This window comes from Dermochelys coriacea, chromosome 1, assembly GCF_009764565.3.
Source record: "Dermochelys coriacea isolate rDerCor1 chromosome 1, rDerCor1.pri.v4, whole genome shotgun sequence".
In the NCBI taxonomy this organism is placed as follows: Eukaryota; Metazoa; Chordata; order Testudines; family Dermochelyidae; genus Dermochelys; species Dermochelys coriacea.
In genome coordinates, this window is record NC_050068.2 from 38,045,089 (window position 1) to 38,059,589 (window position 14,501).

General features: G+C 42.8%; 1 protein-coding gene across 1 annotated transcript in view; it reads right to left on the reverse strand.

Moving 5' to 3' along the window:
* Window positions 1-10,244: 10,244 nt before the first annotated feature.
* The window catches only part of ARHGAP20 (Rho GTPase activating protein 20), a 92,772-nt gene continuing 88,515 nt past the window's right edge, over window positions 10,245-14,501 (reverse strand). The window contains exons 14-15 of the mRNA XM_038387173.2: window positions 13,154-13,268; window positions 10,245-12,332 (exon numbers count right to left, since the gene is read on the reverse strand). Of these exons, the coding sequence (XP_038243101.1) occupies window positions 10,573-12,332; window positions 13,154-13,268 (1,875 nt within the window). The 3' untranslated portion in view covers window positions 10,245-10,572. The remainder of the gene's footprint in view (window positions 12,333-13,153; window positions 13,269-14,501) is intronic.

Sequence of the window (14,501 nt, forward strand, 5' to 3'; positions counted from 1 at the left end):
TTGGGGGCTGCTCTTGGAAGGCTGATTGAGCTGGTGAAGACTAGGGTTATTACATTTCTCCCGAGGCTCAGATACCACCAGCCCCTCTCACACTGCAATCGGTGCTTGAAGCACCTCTCTCTTGGTGCCCATATGTCTCTCATTCCCCCAAGGGGGTGAAAAGATCCCCCATCCCATTGACCTCTAACCTTTATACTTCCACCAAGGGGCTGTGTCTCCAGCTCACTCTGGAAAAGAATGTTTGACACGGGAACGAAATATGACCTGAGCCATCTTTTAGCAGAGTGAGTAGCTAAAGCTCCTACTAATCTGACCTGCTCTCTCTCACACACATGCCCTTAAAGCAACTGGTTTTTGGCTCTCAGTACAGATTGCCTCACCCCAATCTCATTGCCTCTTTGAAAGCATTTCTGCAGGAAGAAATGTGAGTGTTAAAGACCTTAAAAGTCACCTCCAGGGCCAAGCAGAGGTTACTACTGAAGAGATGGTCAGTTGGTCCAGTACCTGGCAATCACTGCCCCATGGATGTCCCCTTTCTCTGCCAACCTCCCTGGGCACTAAGAGACAGGCTGTCCTTCCTAGTGCTAACTTTGAAACCAGACAACATCCCGAATAAAACAAACTGACTCATAGTGGATGCAATTGCCAAAGTATCTGCTGAATTGGGAGCAATAGAGCTGCTGATGCCCACTTCTGGCTTGACAAGTAAAAATCACAGGACTTCCGCCTACTTCTTTGAAACTGAGCTCAGAGTCACACCAGCTAGAGCAGCACTGGGCAGTAGGACCCAATAATAACTAGATCTCTATGTCCATAGGCTGGTTTCTGGGGAAGGAAGAGGTTTCTTAAAAGAGTCTACTCCCTTTTATTAAATGATGGCATTTCCATCCACAACTGTGGCAGTTTGCATCTTCTTACCCAAAATGTAACAGCTAGTTCCAGCTCTTCATAAGCCTCACACTTAAAGAGGAAAAGATTCAGTTGGGAGCATGGACAACCTGGGTGGTTCAGGTGTTAAGTCACAGCCACTGTCAGAGGCAGCTCAGGGACATGCTCCCAGGTGGGAGCTAATTAAGTGTAGTCAAGTGTATTTAAAAAGAAGGCCGTTATGGCCAATGAAGCTAGAACCAAATCAGAAGTCAGGGAGCTCTGGGGATACACAGCTGTTCTCTTGTAATATGGTTTATATTTTTGGTGTTTACTGTTTGTAAAGCTACATGGAAGGAAATGCAGCTGGAGCCTTCTGCTAAATTGGTATCAATTTGGTTAGCCTCAAACCCCAGCTCTAAAACCTACCTACAGAAAATGATTTTTGCATTCAGACCTGAGCCTCCAGGTAACTATTTGTTCTTGTTGTTCCACCTCTGGTCCCATGACAGGGAGATGAACTGTTTCTGAGTTTAAAATATTCTCTCTGCAACTAGCCAAACCTTCACTCCAGACCTGGGCCTTGCACCTGAACAAGCTGCACTCTGGGCTGCCTATTCTGTGCAACATTGCTACCTTCAGAAACACTGCGGTGGGAGCTATTTGGCACCAGCACGCTCCCAGCTTTAATCATGTTTGACAGAAGAAGATTCATTTATACACAATTACCATAAGCATGGGGTTTGTTGAGAACAGTAAATAATTTTAATCTTATTTGTCATATTAGTCTTGAATAAGATGGCATCTGTGATCTACTCAGGAACTTACCAAAGGACAAAATATCAGTGCAGTCGGATTTCTTTCAAACTAGTTTCTTTTATATCTTGTTGTATGGGGTGAGGTGTGTGTAAAACACATAGGTCCAGAGAGAAACACAGATAGCTTGAAGGAACATCTGAAAGCCTGGGGTCTGACTGTGGACCAAACCTGGGGAGAAGTTTTTTGGGTCAGCAGGAAGTAGGTAGGAATGGGAGGATGCATTTCCTGCTATTTGATTTGTGTCTCTGAACACAGAAAGACTGTAAATGCATCAAAGAAATATCTATGACCAATTTCTCCTCCAAACTGGAGCAATCCAGGGCCCTGAACTTTGACTGCTCCCTTCAAAAAGGGGCAACCATACAATTGTGAATTGTTACAGTTAAGAGTCTGAGAAAATCATCTATTGGGCCACCAAACTTTATTCCCCTTATTGCTCCACGTATAAAGGGATGACATGGTAGAATGCTATGTAACAAAACAATTTCACTAGCTAATTGGTTAGAATACAGAAAGGACATTACATTTTTAATAGTACAGAAGGGGTTAATAGCTTATAATTGTTCTATTATTTGTAGAACAGTAGCACCTAGAGGCCCCTTGTGCTTGGACCTCTACAAATGTATTAAGACAGTCCTTGTCCCAAAGAGTTTATCCTCTGCAACAGGCAGCAGGTCCATGGCAAAATTGGGAATAGAATCATAGAAGATTAGGGTTGGAAGAGACCTCAGGACATCATCTAGTCCAACCCCCTCCTAAAAGCAGGACCAACCCCAACTAAATCATCCTAGCCAGGACTTTGTGAAGTCAGGCCTTAAAAACCTCTAAGGATGGAGATGCCACCACCTCCCTAGGTAACCCATTCCAATGCTTCACCACCCTCCTAGTGAAATATTTTTTCCTAATATCCAACCTAGACCTCCCTCCCTGCAATTTGAGACCATTGCTCCTTGTTCTGTAGTACCTAGTCACTGGAGTTCCAATCCAACCCCCTGGCAGTTCGGGCACATTGCCTCCCTCAGCTGTGAATAGACCAAGAACAGTAACTATTAATTAACAAAGGCTGTGTAATTTGGAGACCTGATAAAGGGATGCCATCAATTAAAGAATCACTTTAGTCTGAATCTTATCTCTTGTTGCAAGTGGTGTGTAAAATTGCTGTAGCAGAGATTGGAGGGAAAAATCTGTATCCCTCCCCTTTTGGTTACTTCGTACATTTGACACCAGTTTTTGTGTAATTACTTTCACTGTTTCTCCTGTGACATCCTTTATTTTGGGGGCTTTCACACAGCAACAGGAAAAAGATAAACATCTTGAGGCCGACTTAGATTTCAAGTCAGCCGTGTCCTTTGGTGGTTATTAAAATAATTTAAAAATTTTGTTCACTCAAAACAAGTGAATTTATAGATCACAGTAGCAAGCAACTTAACACTTGAGTCAGATAACACTCTTATCTCAGCCAATGCACCTCAGTACTGGCCTTCCACATCTTCTGTTATTCCATCTGCCAGCCCCTACCGCTTTGCCATTGTGCCTTAGGCCTCAACTGCATCCTCTCTTCCACTCGAGTTGTAGGCTGACCAGCATGTCAAATGGGCAGTGTAGAGTGGACTCACTGACAAGCACCCCCTTCTGGCTGAACATGGCATAGGAGATCTTTCTTGTGTAGCACCCCTGCTGACAGTTGCTCTGGTCCCATGGTGGTCTGCCCTTTCTTGTGCCTCAACACTGCGACTGGGTCATGCTTTACTCCCCACCCCTTTTGGTCCAGCAAACCTACCCCTTCCCCTGTCCCTGCCTCCCCCCCGCCAATCTCCATTCCTTCTGTCCAGTCTGACATCCTGGATTCTATGCCAAGTGGTCTGTGAGCTACAGTAAGCCCCGAGCAGGATGTATATCTCCTTCTCAGGGGCTTCATGCCACCTTACCAGGGGGAACCCAGGGCCATCCTCACCCCAGGGTTCCAGTCCAGGGACCCAAGCAAGTTTCACTTCACCTGACTCCTTGCTGCCACCTCCCTGGACTTAGAAGTGTGGAGTGTGTTCATCCTATTTGTATGACTGTATCATTCTTGTATCTAAAACTAGAAATATGAAGTATTACTCTGATGTCCTATTGTAATTATGGAAAGTGTGGGCCATTAATGGTGGCTTGGAATCTTGACGGCTTCCATTAACTAGCACAATTGGTTGTAAATGGCTCTGTTTACTTGTAAACCTTCCTGTATACATGGGTGCCAGCCAGTGAGTAATGAAGTCTCACAGGACATGTGAACATATCACCTGAATTGGAATCCATCCTTAACCTGGTGCTTTTCCATTTAGAAGGAGGGGTGGGAACCTAGAGAGAGACAAAGGATTCCTGCCTTGCGCCAGAGATATAAGAGGGGGTGGAACAGAACAAAGGGGGCCGCCAGTCATGAGAAATCCCTGAGTTACCACCTGAGCTGGAACTAACGAGGGCTGTACCAGGGGAAAGGATTGGGTCCAGATTAGGAAGGAGTCTAGTCTGCGAAAGAAGCTTATTGGAACATCTCTGAGGGTGAAATTTACCTGTATTCAGTTTCTTAATGTATTAGGCTTAGATATACATGTTTTGTTTTATATTACTTGGTAACTTACTTTGTTCTGTTATTACTTGAAACCACTTAAATCCTACTTTTTATTCTTAATAAAATCAGTTTTGTATATTATTAAACCCAGAGTAAGTGAAGAATGCCTGAGGGAGCAAACAGCTGTGCATCTCTCTCAGTGTTATAGAGGGCAGACAATTTATGGGTTTACCCTGTACAAGCTTTATACAGAGTAAAACTGATTTATTTGGGGTTTGGATCCCATTGGGAGCTGGATGTCTGGGTGCTGGAGATAGGAAACCTGCTGAGCAGTTTTGGGTAAAGTCTGCAGCTTTGGGGTCGTGGTTCAGACCCTAGGTCTGTGTTGCAGCGGAGTCTGGCTCAATAAGGCAGGGTTCTGGAGTACCAAGCTGACAGGGAAAATGGGCTCAGAGGTAATCTCAGCACATCAGGTGACAGTCCCAAGGAGGTCTCTTTAACCAAATCCATCACACTACTGTTATACAAATAATAAAGAAATAAGTGATGGCATTTCAAGGGGTTCTCTAGATTTTAGCCACTCAGCTTCCAGGAGATTCCACAGGAGTTGTGAGGCTAAGTACCTGCATACAACCATTGGGAAATGTAAGGATAAATCTTTTCACTGGACAGCTGAGCAGTTCAGTGAAGAAAAGTAAAGTCATAAGAACATAAGAATGATCATACTGGGTCAGACAAATGGTCCATCTAGCCCAGTATCCTGTCTTCCAGCAGTGGCCAATGCCAGGTGCCCAAGAGGGAATGAACAGAACAGGTAATCATCGAGTGATCCAAGCCCTATCACCCATTCCCAGCTTCTGGCAAAAGAAGATGCTGTAGCTTTCAAGTACCCAAGTGTAAAAACAGGTTTTAGAAATCATGAATGTTAGGAAATATACTCCTCTCTCACCTCATAGGCCTGGAAAGTAGTTCTTCCAGCCTGGAAAATGTTCTTAGGAGTTTCTCAAGCATGAGCTATCTTCTCTTCTCTCCTCTCTTTTTATGTTTCCCCCATGTCTATTTTTCTTTGTGGCCTCAGATCTTTATGTCCCTTCCCATCTTACATACTTTAAAAGTTCTTTTCCTTTTCTATTGTTAGCCAAAAAGAGCAAGGATTCCTCATTATGGCATGACTACGCTACGGATCCTATAGCTGTACAGCTATGGCAGCATAGGCCCTAGTGTGGATGCAGCCTACACAGACAGGCGGAGTTCTTCTGTTGGTGTAGGAACAGCACCTGCCCCAAAGGACATTAGCTATGTCCACAGAAGCCCTCTTCCACCACTACAACTGTGGACATGTTGGGAATTTAGTCAGTATAGCTCGGTTGGTCAGGGTTGTGGTTTTTTAAGTTTTTACCTCGCCTAAGACGAGATGCTACTTGTAGCCATATTAGTTCTGTAAAGAATGGAGGCGAAAGTAAGTTGGCAGATAACCTGGATTTTCCCTTGATTTGTAGTGGGGTAGGGAGCTCTTGTACACTATTAGCCTCCAACCATGTTGTAGCATAGAAGTAAATACTATGACTATTCTATAAAGTTCTCTATGGCTGCATCTGACCCTCTCAGATACAGTATCATTCACTTTGCTCCCTAGCACCACACAACTCATTCAGTAAAAGGGTGTTTATAGAAAAGGAATCCTGAGCAAATGTAATCGGACTGCCACAGGCTTGAAGTCCACGAGCAACTTCGCTCTAGCTCATGAATATGATAGAGGTAGGCCAAAAATCATCACGTCGCAATTTGTTTCCATACGTTAAATGTTACAAAAACAAATTTGATAGCTTTGTAATATAAACGTTGAGTCCATCGCATGATTCACTCAGTTGATTTAAGTCATTGCTTGATGCACTCAGTTGATCTAAGTATAGTCAGCTGTTGTCTTATGTTACCCGATTTTTTCCCCTTGCAAAGACAGCATATCTAGGAGAATTAGCCTGAGCCTTGGAACCAGTCACTTACCCAGGGCAGGGTGTCGTATTTATGCCAGAGCCCTGAATAGAAGGGACGTCCTTGGAAGAGCATCAAAGGGAACGTGTCTCAAGCAGGTACAGTTTCTCTTGATGCTTTGTGCTTCCTGCTACCCCCCCCATCAGGTGCATAATCTGCTCTACCTATTATGACTCCACCCACTTTTCAATTTGCTTCTCAGAGGGCAAACAAGCAAGCAAGCTCTCCACCCCGGAGACTGCAATTACGGGGGACATTTGTGAAGCTACAACTTTTTTGTACCTTCTTTACGCACAAGGGTCACTCACATGTGGGCCCTGAACGTACTCTTCTATGTGACTGTAAAAATGGCATGATGGAATTCCATGTTGTGCATCAGTGACTTCCAGACAAGATTATCTTTTTTTTTTTTACAAGTAAAACTACAGTGGTTTTTGTTGTTGTTAACTACAGCCCACCCTGCAGACTCAGCCTGGGAGTGGGGCAGTAGGAATGGCCCAGGAGAACAGATGGTACAACTTGCCATGCAGATCCTTGTGATGATGTGTAAAAAGGGAAGAACTGAGCTTGATTCTCAGATCCCATGTTGAGTTTGCAGAGCTGAGTTAGAAATTTTTTTTTTAATTGTAAACTGAGCAAATCTGATATAGAATCAATGAGCCACAAACATGCAACCCCACAATGCCAATTTAGAGCCACTTTTAAAAGCAGAGCTCTCCTGTAAGCTCTGTATGGGGATAATTAGTTGCTCACCTCTCAGGGGTTAGTTATTACTTGAACAGCACTTTGAAGATGTAAAGTGCTATGTAAAGTCCTAAGCATTATTATTTTTAGCACCAACTCAGGAAAGCACATGCTTAAGTGCATTCCAGAACAGGGATGGACTTAAGCATTTGTGTAAGTGCTTCTCTAAGTCAGGGCCTTTGCAGCTGATCAGGACAATGTCTGTGAGTGAGGACAGACACAGGGATGGATTTTAAATGGCAGGCTATAGCTTTATTAGAATTTAACGTGGGAGAGAGGCACTGTCTGCCCCATCTCCCCATACTACACATTTAGGGGAATCTAATGCATGATTACAAGGCACCTGCCACAGAGCCATAACTCAGGGCATCAACCATGGACTCTTCACTGCTTACTCCAAGGATTCAGCTTCTTCTGCTGAATCCTCTCAACGTCCCTCTACAAAGGGCAGAAGGTACCAGGAAAGGATCCCTGTCCGCAAGGACTTCAGGTCTTCCTTTTTGCATAGATCTGGGGTCCACCAACAAAAATCCCATATTTCTTACTGTCTGGTCACCGGCAGTTTGGCTTTTTAATCTGCACTGGACACAAGTTGTGATGAACCAATATTCACACGATTCCTCACATTCAATCTGACACCATTTCACCTTGCGGTGTCTCCATGAGGGTTTGAGGAAGGCAAAAAAACCCACTAGGCCACAGCCCAATTGAACCCTCAGAAAAAAAATCCTTCCTAACCTCTTACACAGGTGATCAGTCAGACCCACTGCACCCTGTACTATATAACAACTTAAAATGGGACAAGAGGCTGATAAAACCCAGGCCAGGATTTAAAGAAATGATTGTGGAAGCAAGAAACAATCAGCTCAGATCTCTCTAGCTGGCCAATGGGCAGCGGAGCACCCAGAGGGAGGCGGAGCTTATCCCACTATGCACTCCCGCTTTATCCTAAAGCTGTCCAGCACCTTGTGGATCCAATCAAGTTTCTCAGTGGTTATGCTGGAGGTGACAGTGTCCGAGTACATGACTTACAGTCCACTCTACATTTTAAATTGTACTGATCCAACATCCAGCTTGTTCACTGTATTTGTAATATTGAAAGCACTATGCCAGGACATACAGCTCAAGAGCAAACTCTCAATCTGTTTCACATCCAGGCAGTACTGAATGTACTTTTACTTTAGACTAGGAGGGGTAAAATCCCTGTGGTAAGATATGACTGGTAATACAAAATGCTTATGTTGCAAAGACTGTTTTTATTAACACTTATTATTGGTGCAATGAATCAATGTTTGCTACTTGATTGAAAATTGCCAGGCAATGCATTTTTGACCAGTTTGAAAAGGAATGCAGAGTGGCTTCTTCTGTCATTTAAAAATAGCATCAGGGCTTTCTCTTTTCTTTTAAAAAGGGAGACGAGTTGAAGTGCTGTTAAATACGAGGACCCAGAACACACACACATGAAATTATCCTTGTGAATGAGAAGGTTTTAAGGTCAGATTTTGTGTATTACACTTCTAATCAAATAACTGATGAGGGAGAACAGATGGTGGTTACGAGCCTGATCCCACAAACAGTTATACCTGCAAGTATAGTTTTACTTGCCTGAAGTCTTGGTGTCCTCAGTGGGTCTCTGTAGATGTAACTACAATCGTGGGTATAAACTATTTGCAAGATCAGGTCCCAAAACGGTAAGCCTTGGAATGGATATTTTCAATACAAGAGACATTCCTAAACATATTTACTCGTTCCAGCTGACAGATATGCAAACAGATTGCTTGTTCTGCCTGGTGAAATGATGCAGAGCTTCCATAGACTGCTCTTTGCAGCTACTTGTGGCATTAGACAGTGGGTAACATTTTCAAAAACACCTCAGAGTCTTAGGTGCCTAAGTCCCATTGGTGCTTTTGGAATCTTGCCCCAGTGTGACCGAATACAACACAGTATTGAAATTATTATACTGATCAATACTATCTGAAGTGGGCGAAAGCCATTTTTAAAAAGGGAATGTTACTAACTGAATCAATACCATTCCAGAAGCACTGGCCTTCCCTCTAGCCTTCTGTAAAATTGGGCCAATATTCATACAAGATCCATTACCCAGCCAAACGTCTATTATCCGAAATAGCCTGGGACCAATTTGGTTACAACACTACAAACAACGTTATCTGAAAAGGCCCTTTTGCTTCTCCCTATCCTTGACTCATCTCATTTTAGAGCTCCGCTGAAAACGCCTGATTCTCCCTTGAATATGCCTCTTAGGGAATAGCAGAAGGGGAGGAGGAATTATTCTTTAACTATATTATCAGGTTGTTGAATTCTGCAATATGTTTGAGATACACTTTATATGCATGGTGCTGTACAGAAAGTAACGGCTAAATCTTGCAATCCTTTCCCATACAAAATTCCCATTGATATCACTAGGCAAGAGAGAACCTGTAGCAGTGACCTCCGAAGTTCTATTGCATTGTATTCACATTGCAGCTTGTTCTCTTTGCCAGAACTGAAATATACCATCTCTTTCTAGCAAACAAAAAAAAAAAAGGATTTACTGAAGAAGCAAAATGTCAATCTAGAGATTAAAAAAAAGGAAAACAAAGTAGATTTTTAAGAAGCATCATTAACATCATAATCCATTGATAAATAAATGTGACTTTAAAGCAAAAGAACTGAAGGGTTATTTGGAAAATTGTTTTGGTTGACTGACAGAATGGATTTTATTTAATGTACAGCATTGAATGCATACACCAATACCAGTGCCGTAACAACAAAAACGAAATTTGTAAAGTTAGCAGCAGTTTCTGCAAGTACAAAAATACACATTTATTTCAGACCATATATAATAGCAAAATTTATCAAGATATATTATACAAACTCAAAGCATTTTAGATAATGCATTACTTTTAATATATTATAAGATGATTTAGATGGTGCATAATAAAATTACATGTGTTCTGCTTGCAATGATACATGCCATTTTACAGCAATATTAATAAACTATTCACAACTTAAACATAAAAAGAACACCCAATGGAGCACGATAAACAAAACACACAGAGTTGGGAGTTGTTAGTTACAAGCTTCAGCATTTAATGTCATTTCTTTTTCAAGCTTACATTGTTTTTCTTCTTTTGCTGCAAGACGGAGAGGACTGGAACTACTAAACAGTTACCTTGTTAACATACAAAGCACAACACTTCTTCCTTGGAGGGCAATGAAAGTAAAAACCATCATAGTTTCAAAACAGTAGTAGAATACCACAGTTATGGAATCTATGCTGACCATGTATACTGCATCAAAACCACAAAGGACACTGACTTACATCTACAAAGCTTAACATGAGTGGTCAAGAGGAGGACTCTATATCAAACACACTACTGCACTCGCTAGTGTCTTGGATCTGAGTGCTTCTCTTAACAATTTCCTGAACCTTCCCAGATTCTAGCAAGATAGTTAATCATAATATTAGTATGTGGGGAAATTACTTTGATAATTCCCATAATGACAGGATGAGTTCTGTAGCCCCACCAGAGTGAAAATTTGTCTCTTGGAATATCAAACCCTAAGCAGATCCGACATTAGTCCCAAAGGTGGTGATTTTAAACGTAAGACTCCTCGGCAAAAAACCTTTGGTCAAGCTCTTCAAACTTGGGATCACTGCAATGCTTGTTTGGCCGTTCCTTTTTATTTTGGACCATGGCCTTGGTCCCTTCCTCTGATTTCTGAACACATTTATTAACATCAGGTTTAAACAAACAGTCATCAACTGCCTTTGTGGTTTTTGGAGACCGAGAGAAGCCCCTTTTGGACTCATCATCAATATTTTTTGATTCAGTGCTTGGCAAAGATTTGTTGTTCTTGGAATTTGTCACTTGCTGGTCTCCTAAGTCAGTGGAAATCACAGTCTTACTTAAGCTGTCCTTGATGAAAAGTTCACGTCCAGCACTGACAACATCCTCTGGCTCAGGAGCATGCTCAGCCCTTGGATTTGTGCACTGAGTGAAAGTGTTGGACAGCTGTCTTTTATGTGACTGAACAATTAGAGAATTTGCCTCCTCCTCCTCCTCTTCCTCCTCCTTGCTTTGCTCAGCCAAAAGCCCCAACGCCTTTAGTCTCTTGTCTTTGGTTTCCCCTGCACAAAGTGGAGAGCTGCATAGCTGCCCACCCCCCCGGGAAGAAGAAAAGTTGCCCTCTTGCACCGTTTCCGCAGCATTAATTCCTCCTGTTGACGTAAGTGTTTTTAAAACTTGCCGTTGTTCTTGACATAAGTTATCTTCTGATGCATCCGAAGAATCCGTTTGTGGTTCCAAAGTTATTTTAACAACACTCTTCTTTTTCTCCTCTTGCTTGGACACTCTTTCCTTTTTTCGGAGAGTCCAATTTTTCATCGTGGAGGCTCCGTTCTTTAGCCATGTGCTGGGATGAAGAGTTACAGGGCTTTTTTGACTCTCTTTTCTAATACAAACGAAGCTGCTGCTGCTGCTGGCTTGATTAGGAAAAGAACTGAGGCCAGCATCCAGGTGTACTCCAGAGAAAGGATTAAACTCAGGAGAAAGCTCTCCATGTTTCTTTTGAGGATTAAAAGCACAGTCCAAAGGAGAGGAGGTCTCGGTTGGAGTAAATACTGAATTGTCTGAAAACTGAGAGAAAGCACTGTCCAAGGAACTCATTGAGGACCCAGATGGGGACGTTCCGGGAGAAGATAAACTAGAACAGCTAGTTCTTGAGCAAATATTTAATCTCAGCATGGGTGGGGGCAGGAGGCAATTGGACAAGTCTTTCTTTTCACCATTTTGACCCACAGTGCCACTCTGACCTACATCGATCCCCATAACCAAACTCTGATTAATAAGCTTTTGCCCTTCCACCTGTAATGAACGAAGCTGCTTGAGACAGTCTTCATCTACATGCGACAGCACTGCATCACAGCTGGCTTTCCGTACGGCATTCTCATGAACCCCACTGAGGTGGCTGAACTTAGAGGCAAGAAGGCCAATCGTGGGCTCTGAGCAGCGTCTCTGTCTTCTCAAGCTTTTGAGAGCATCCGGGACCATTACTGATGAGCAGCCAGAGGTACTAGAGCAAAGAGACTCATTCTCAGAGTGATCCTGTAATGCAGACTCGTGGTGTGATCCAGTAGAAATTTGCACTGGTTTCGATTTGGGTGGCAGCTGAATTTTAATTTCTTCCACCTCAGGCTGGTCCAAGTCACAATCACTCAGAGTCAAAACTGAGTCCCGGCTCCTGTTATCTTGACCTCGTTTTTTGATCAAGTCACTAAATGAAGAGTCAACATCATCATTCAGCTCATTTTCCAAACTGTCATAAGAAGAATCATTCAGGTGAAAGGAAGAGAAATCTGCAAGATGATGAAAGCAGCATTAGCATGTCCATGATCAAACGACACTGACGACAGAGTTACATTTTGTTTCAAAAGTACTCTTTCCCTTAGGCAATTGTTTGTCCTTGGAAAGTCCCTAAAACTGACACATGGCCAAATGGGAGAAGTTTAGAATTCTTCCAAAATGATCATTTTAAGATGGAACAGAAATTAATTTTATTAGGCCCCAATCAGCATAGAGACTTAAACACATGCTTAAGTGCTGTGCTGAATAGGAATGGATTTATGGATACTCCCTGGTAATCAACCTATGGATAATACATTAATTGCAGGCTATTGAATCAGTAATGTTATGAACATTCAATTCAATTGCTCTGATATGTGAAGAAACCAGGGTGTAATTTTATTGTGCTCCAGAACGTAGAAGGTTTATATCCAATATATTATGAGAGAGTCTAGTTTCAGTTATGGCATAGCAACTAGACTCAAGCCCATGGATTTTAAGTGGTGTAACCGAGGGAGAATTTAGCCGTATTACACTAGAGAGACTACATGAGAAGTTTGGGACAACCATATTACTCAGGAGTGGCAAAATGAGTTATGTACATCATGCCAAATGGAGTGAAAAGAGTGACTGAGATAGTATAAGGTGCAAGATAAAAATCACATAACTATCACCATCACTGACGAAGGGAGAGTGCATGTTTGTGTACACATTTGCGTACATCTGAATATGTTGGATGGACACATTATATGAATGGAAAATAACAGCCTTCCTAAAAATGTACGGAATCTTCTGACTGGCTGGGTTTAGCTAATATGAATGAAACATATGTTACCTGAGCCATCCTCTCTGTTGTCACATCGTATCAGTATGTCCCCAAAGAGGGTGGAAATTTCCTCTCCAAAAATCCTGCAGCAATTTTCAATTAGAAACTGTACCAGAATAGAAACCTGCAACAAAGCAATGGCAAATGAGATCTCTATACAGATCTTGAACTATTGAGCTGAGAGGAGTATAGATTGGTAACAAAACCAATCCTATGTGCTTTTCCTTTGAATGAAAAGGTTGCTCCCAAATATCATGTTACAGGCTCTTTGCCGATACTGTATATGGTGCTCCAGCCTTGGATTTACCCAGCACGTGCTAAATTTTGCAGGTAGTGATTTGTTACAAAGCAGGTCTAGATGGGTTTCTCCTCTGGACATGTTTCAGAGTTTCTCAGGCCAGACGGACCACTGTGATCATCTAGTTTGACCTCCTGTGTAACACAGGTCATAGAACTTCCCCCAAATACTCCCTGTCTGAGCTAAAGCACAACTTTTAGAAAAACATCCAATTGTGATGTAAAAAGTGCCAGTGATGTAGAATCCACCAGCCCTTGGTAAGTTGTTCCAGTGGTTGATTACCCTCACTATTAAAAATGTCCACTTTATTTCCAGTCTGAATTTGTCTTCCTTCAACTTCCAGCCATTGGTCTCAACACACCTGTTAGGAGATTGATAAAGGAAGAGCCAAATCTATAAAATCATTCAAGACTCCCTGGAACATCTGAATGGCCCTATGTAGGTAGCTCTCATTATGAAACCAATCCTTGCTCTCCCTGTGCTCATATTAACACTAAGAGTAATAAAGGGCTCTGCACATTAAGAGACAGAGGACGAGCACTCTAGCACTGCCCCGGGTGTTTTCCCCTCTCACTTCCACTGTAGCCTCCCTCACCATAGTTCCTGCTCTCCCTCTGCAGAGACTGCTAACTCTAGCCCTCTTCACTAAGCACCAGATCACTTCTCACATCATCCCTGCAGGCCTCATGCTCCCTGTCTACCTCCTCACCCGCTGGCTCTGGCATGCAGTCATTTCCGCACCAGTTCTTCCCACCCATAGCATGGCCTTCCAAGGTCAGCAGCTTCTCCCAGGCTGGAGCACAGACCAGAGGAAGGGTAGGAAACTGGCAGATGATGGTAGGTGATCACATTGGGAGGACAGGGCATGTGTGGAGGGAAATGGGAGTGGTACTTGCTCCATCCACACATCCTGACCTGCCCTCACCTCCCAGTAGCCAGGAACTCCCCCGCCTTTATGGCACAGTATTCCCTAGCAGATCACCACACCCAAGCCCTACGAAAATAGCCAGTCCCCCAATGACACAGACTTCTAGAACTAGGTTAGTTTCCTAAGGATAA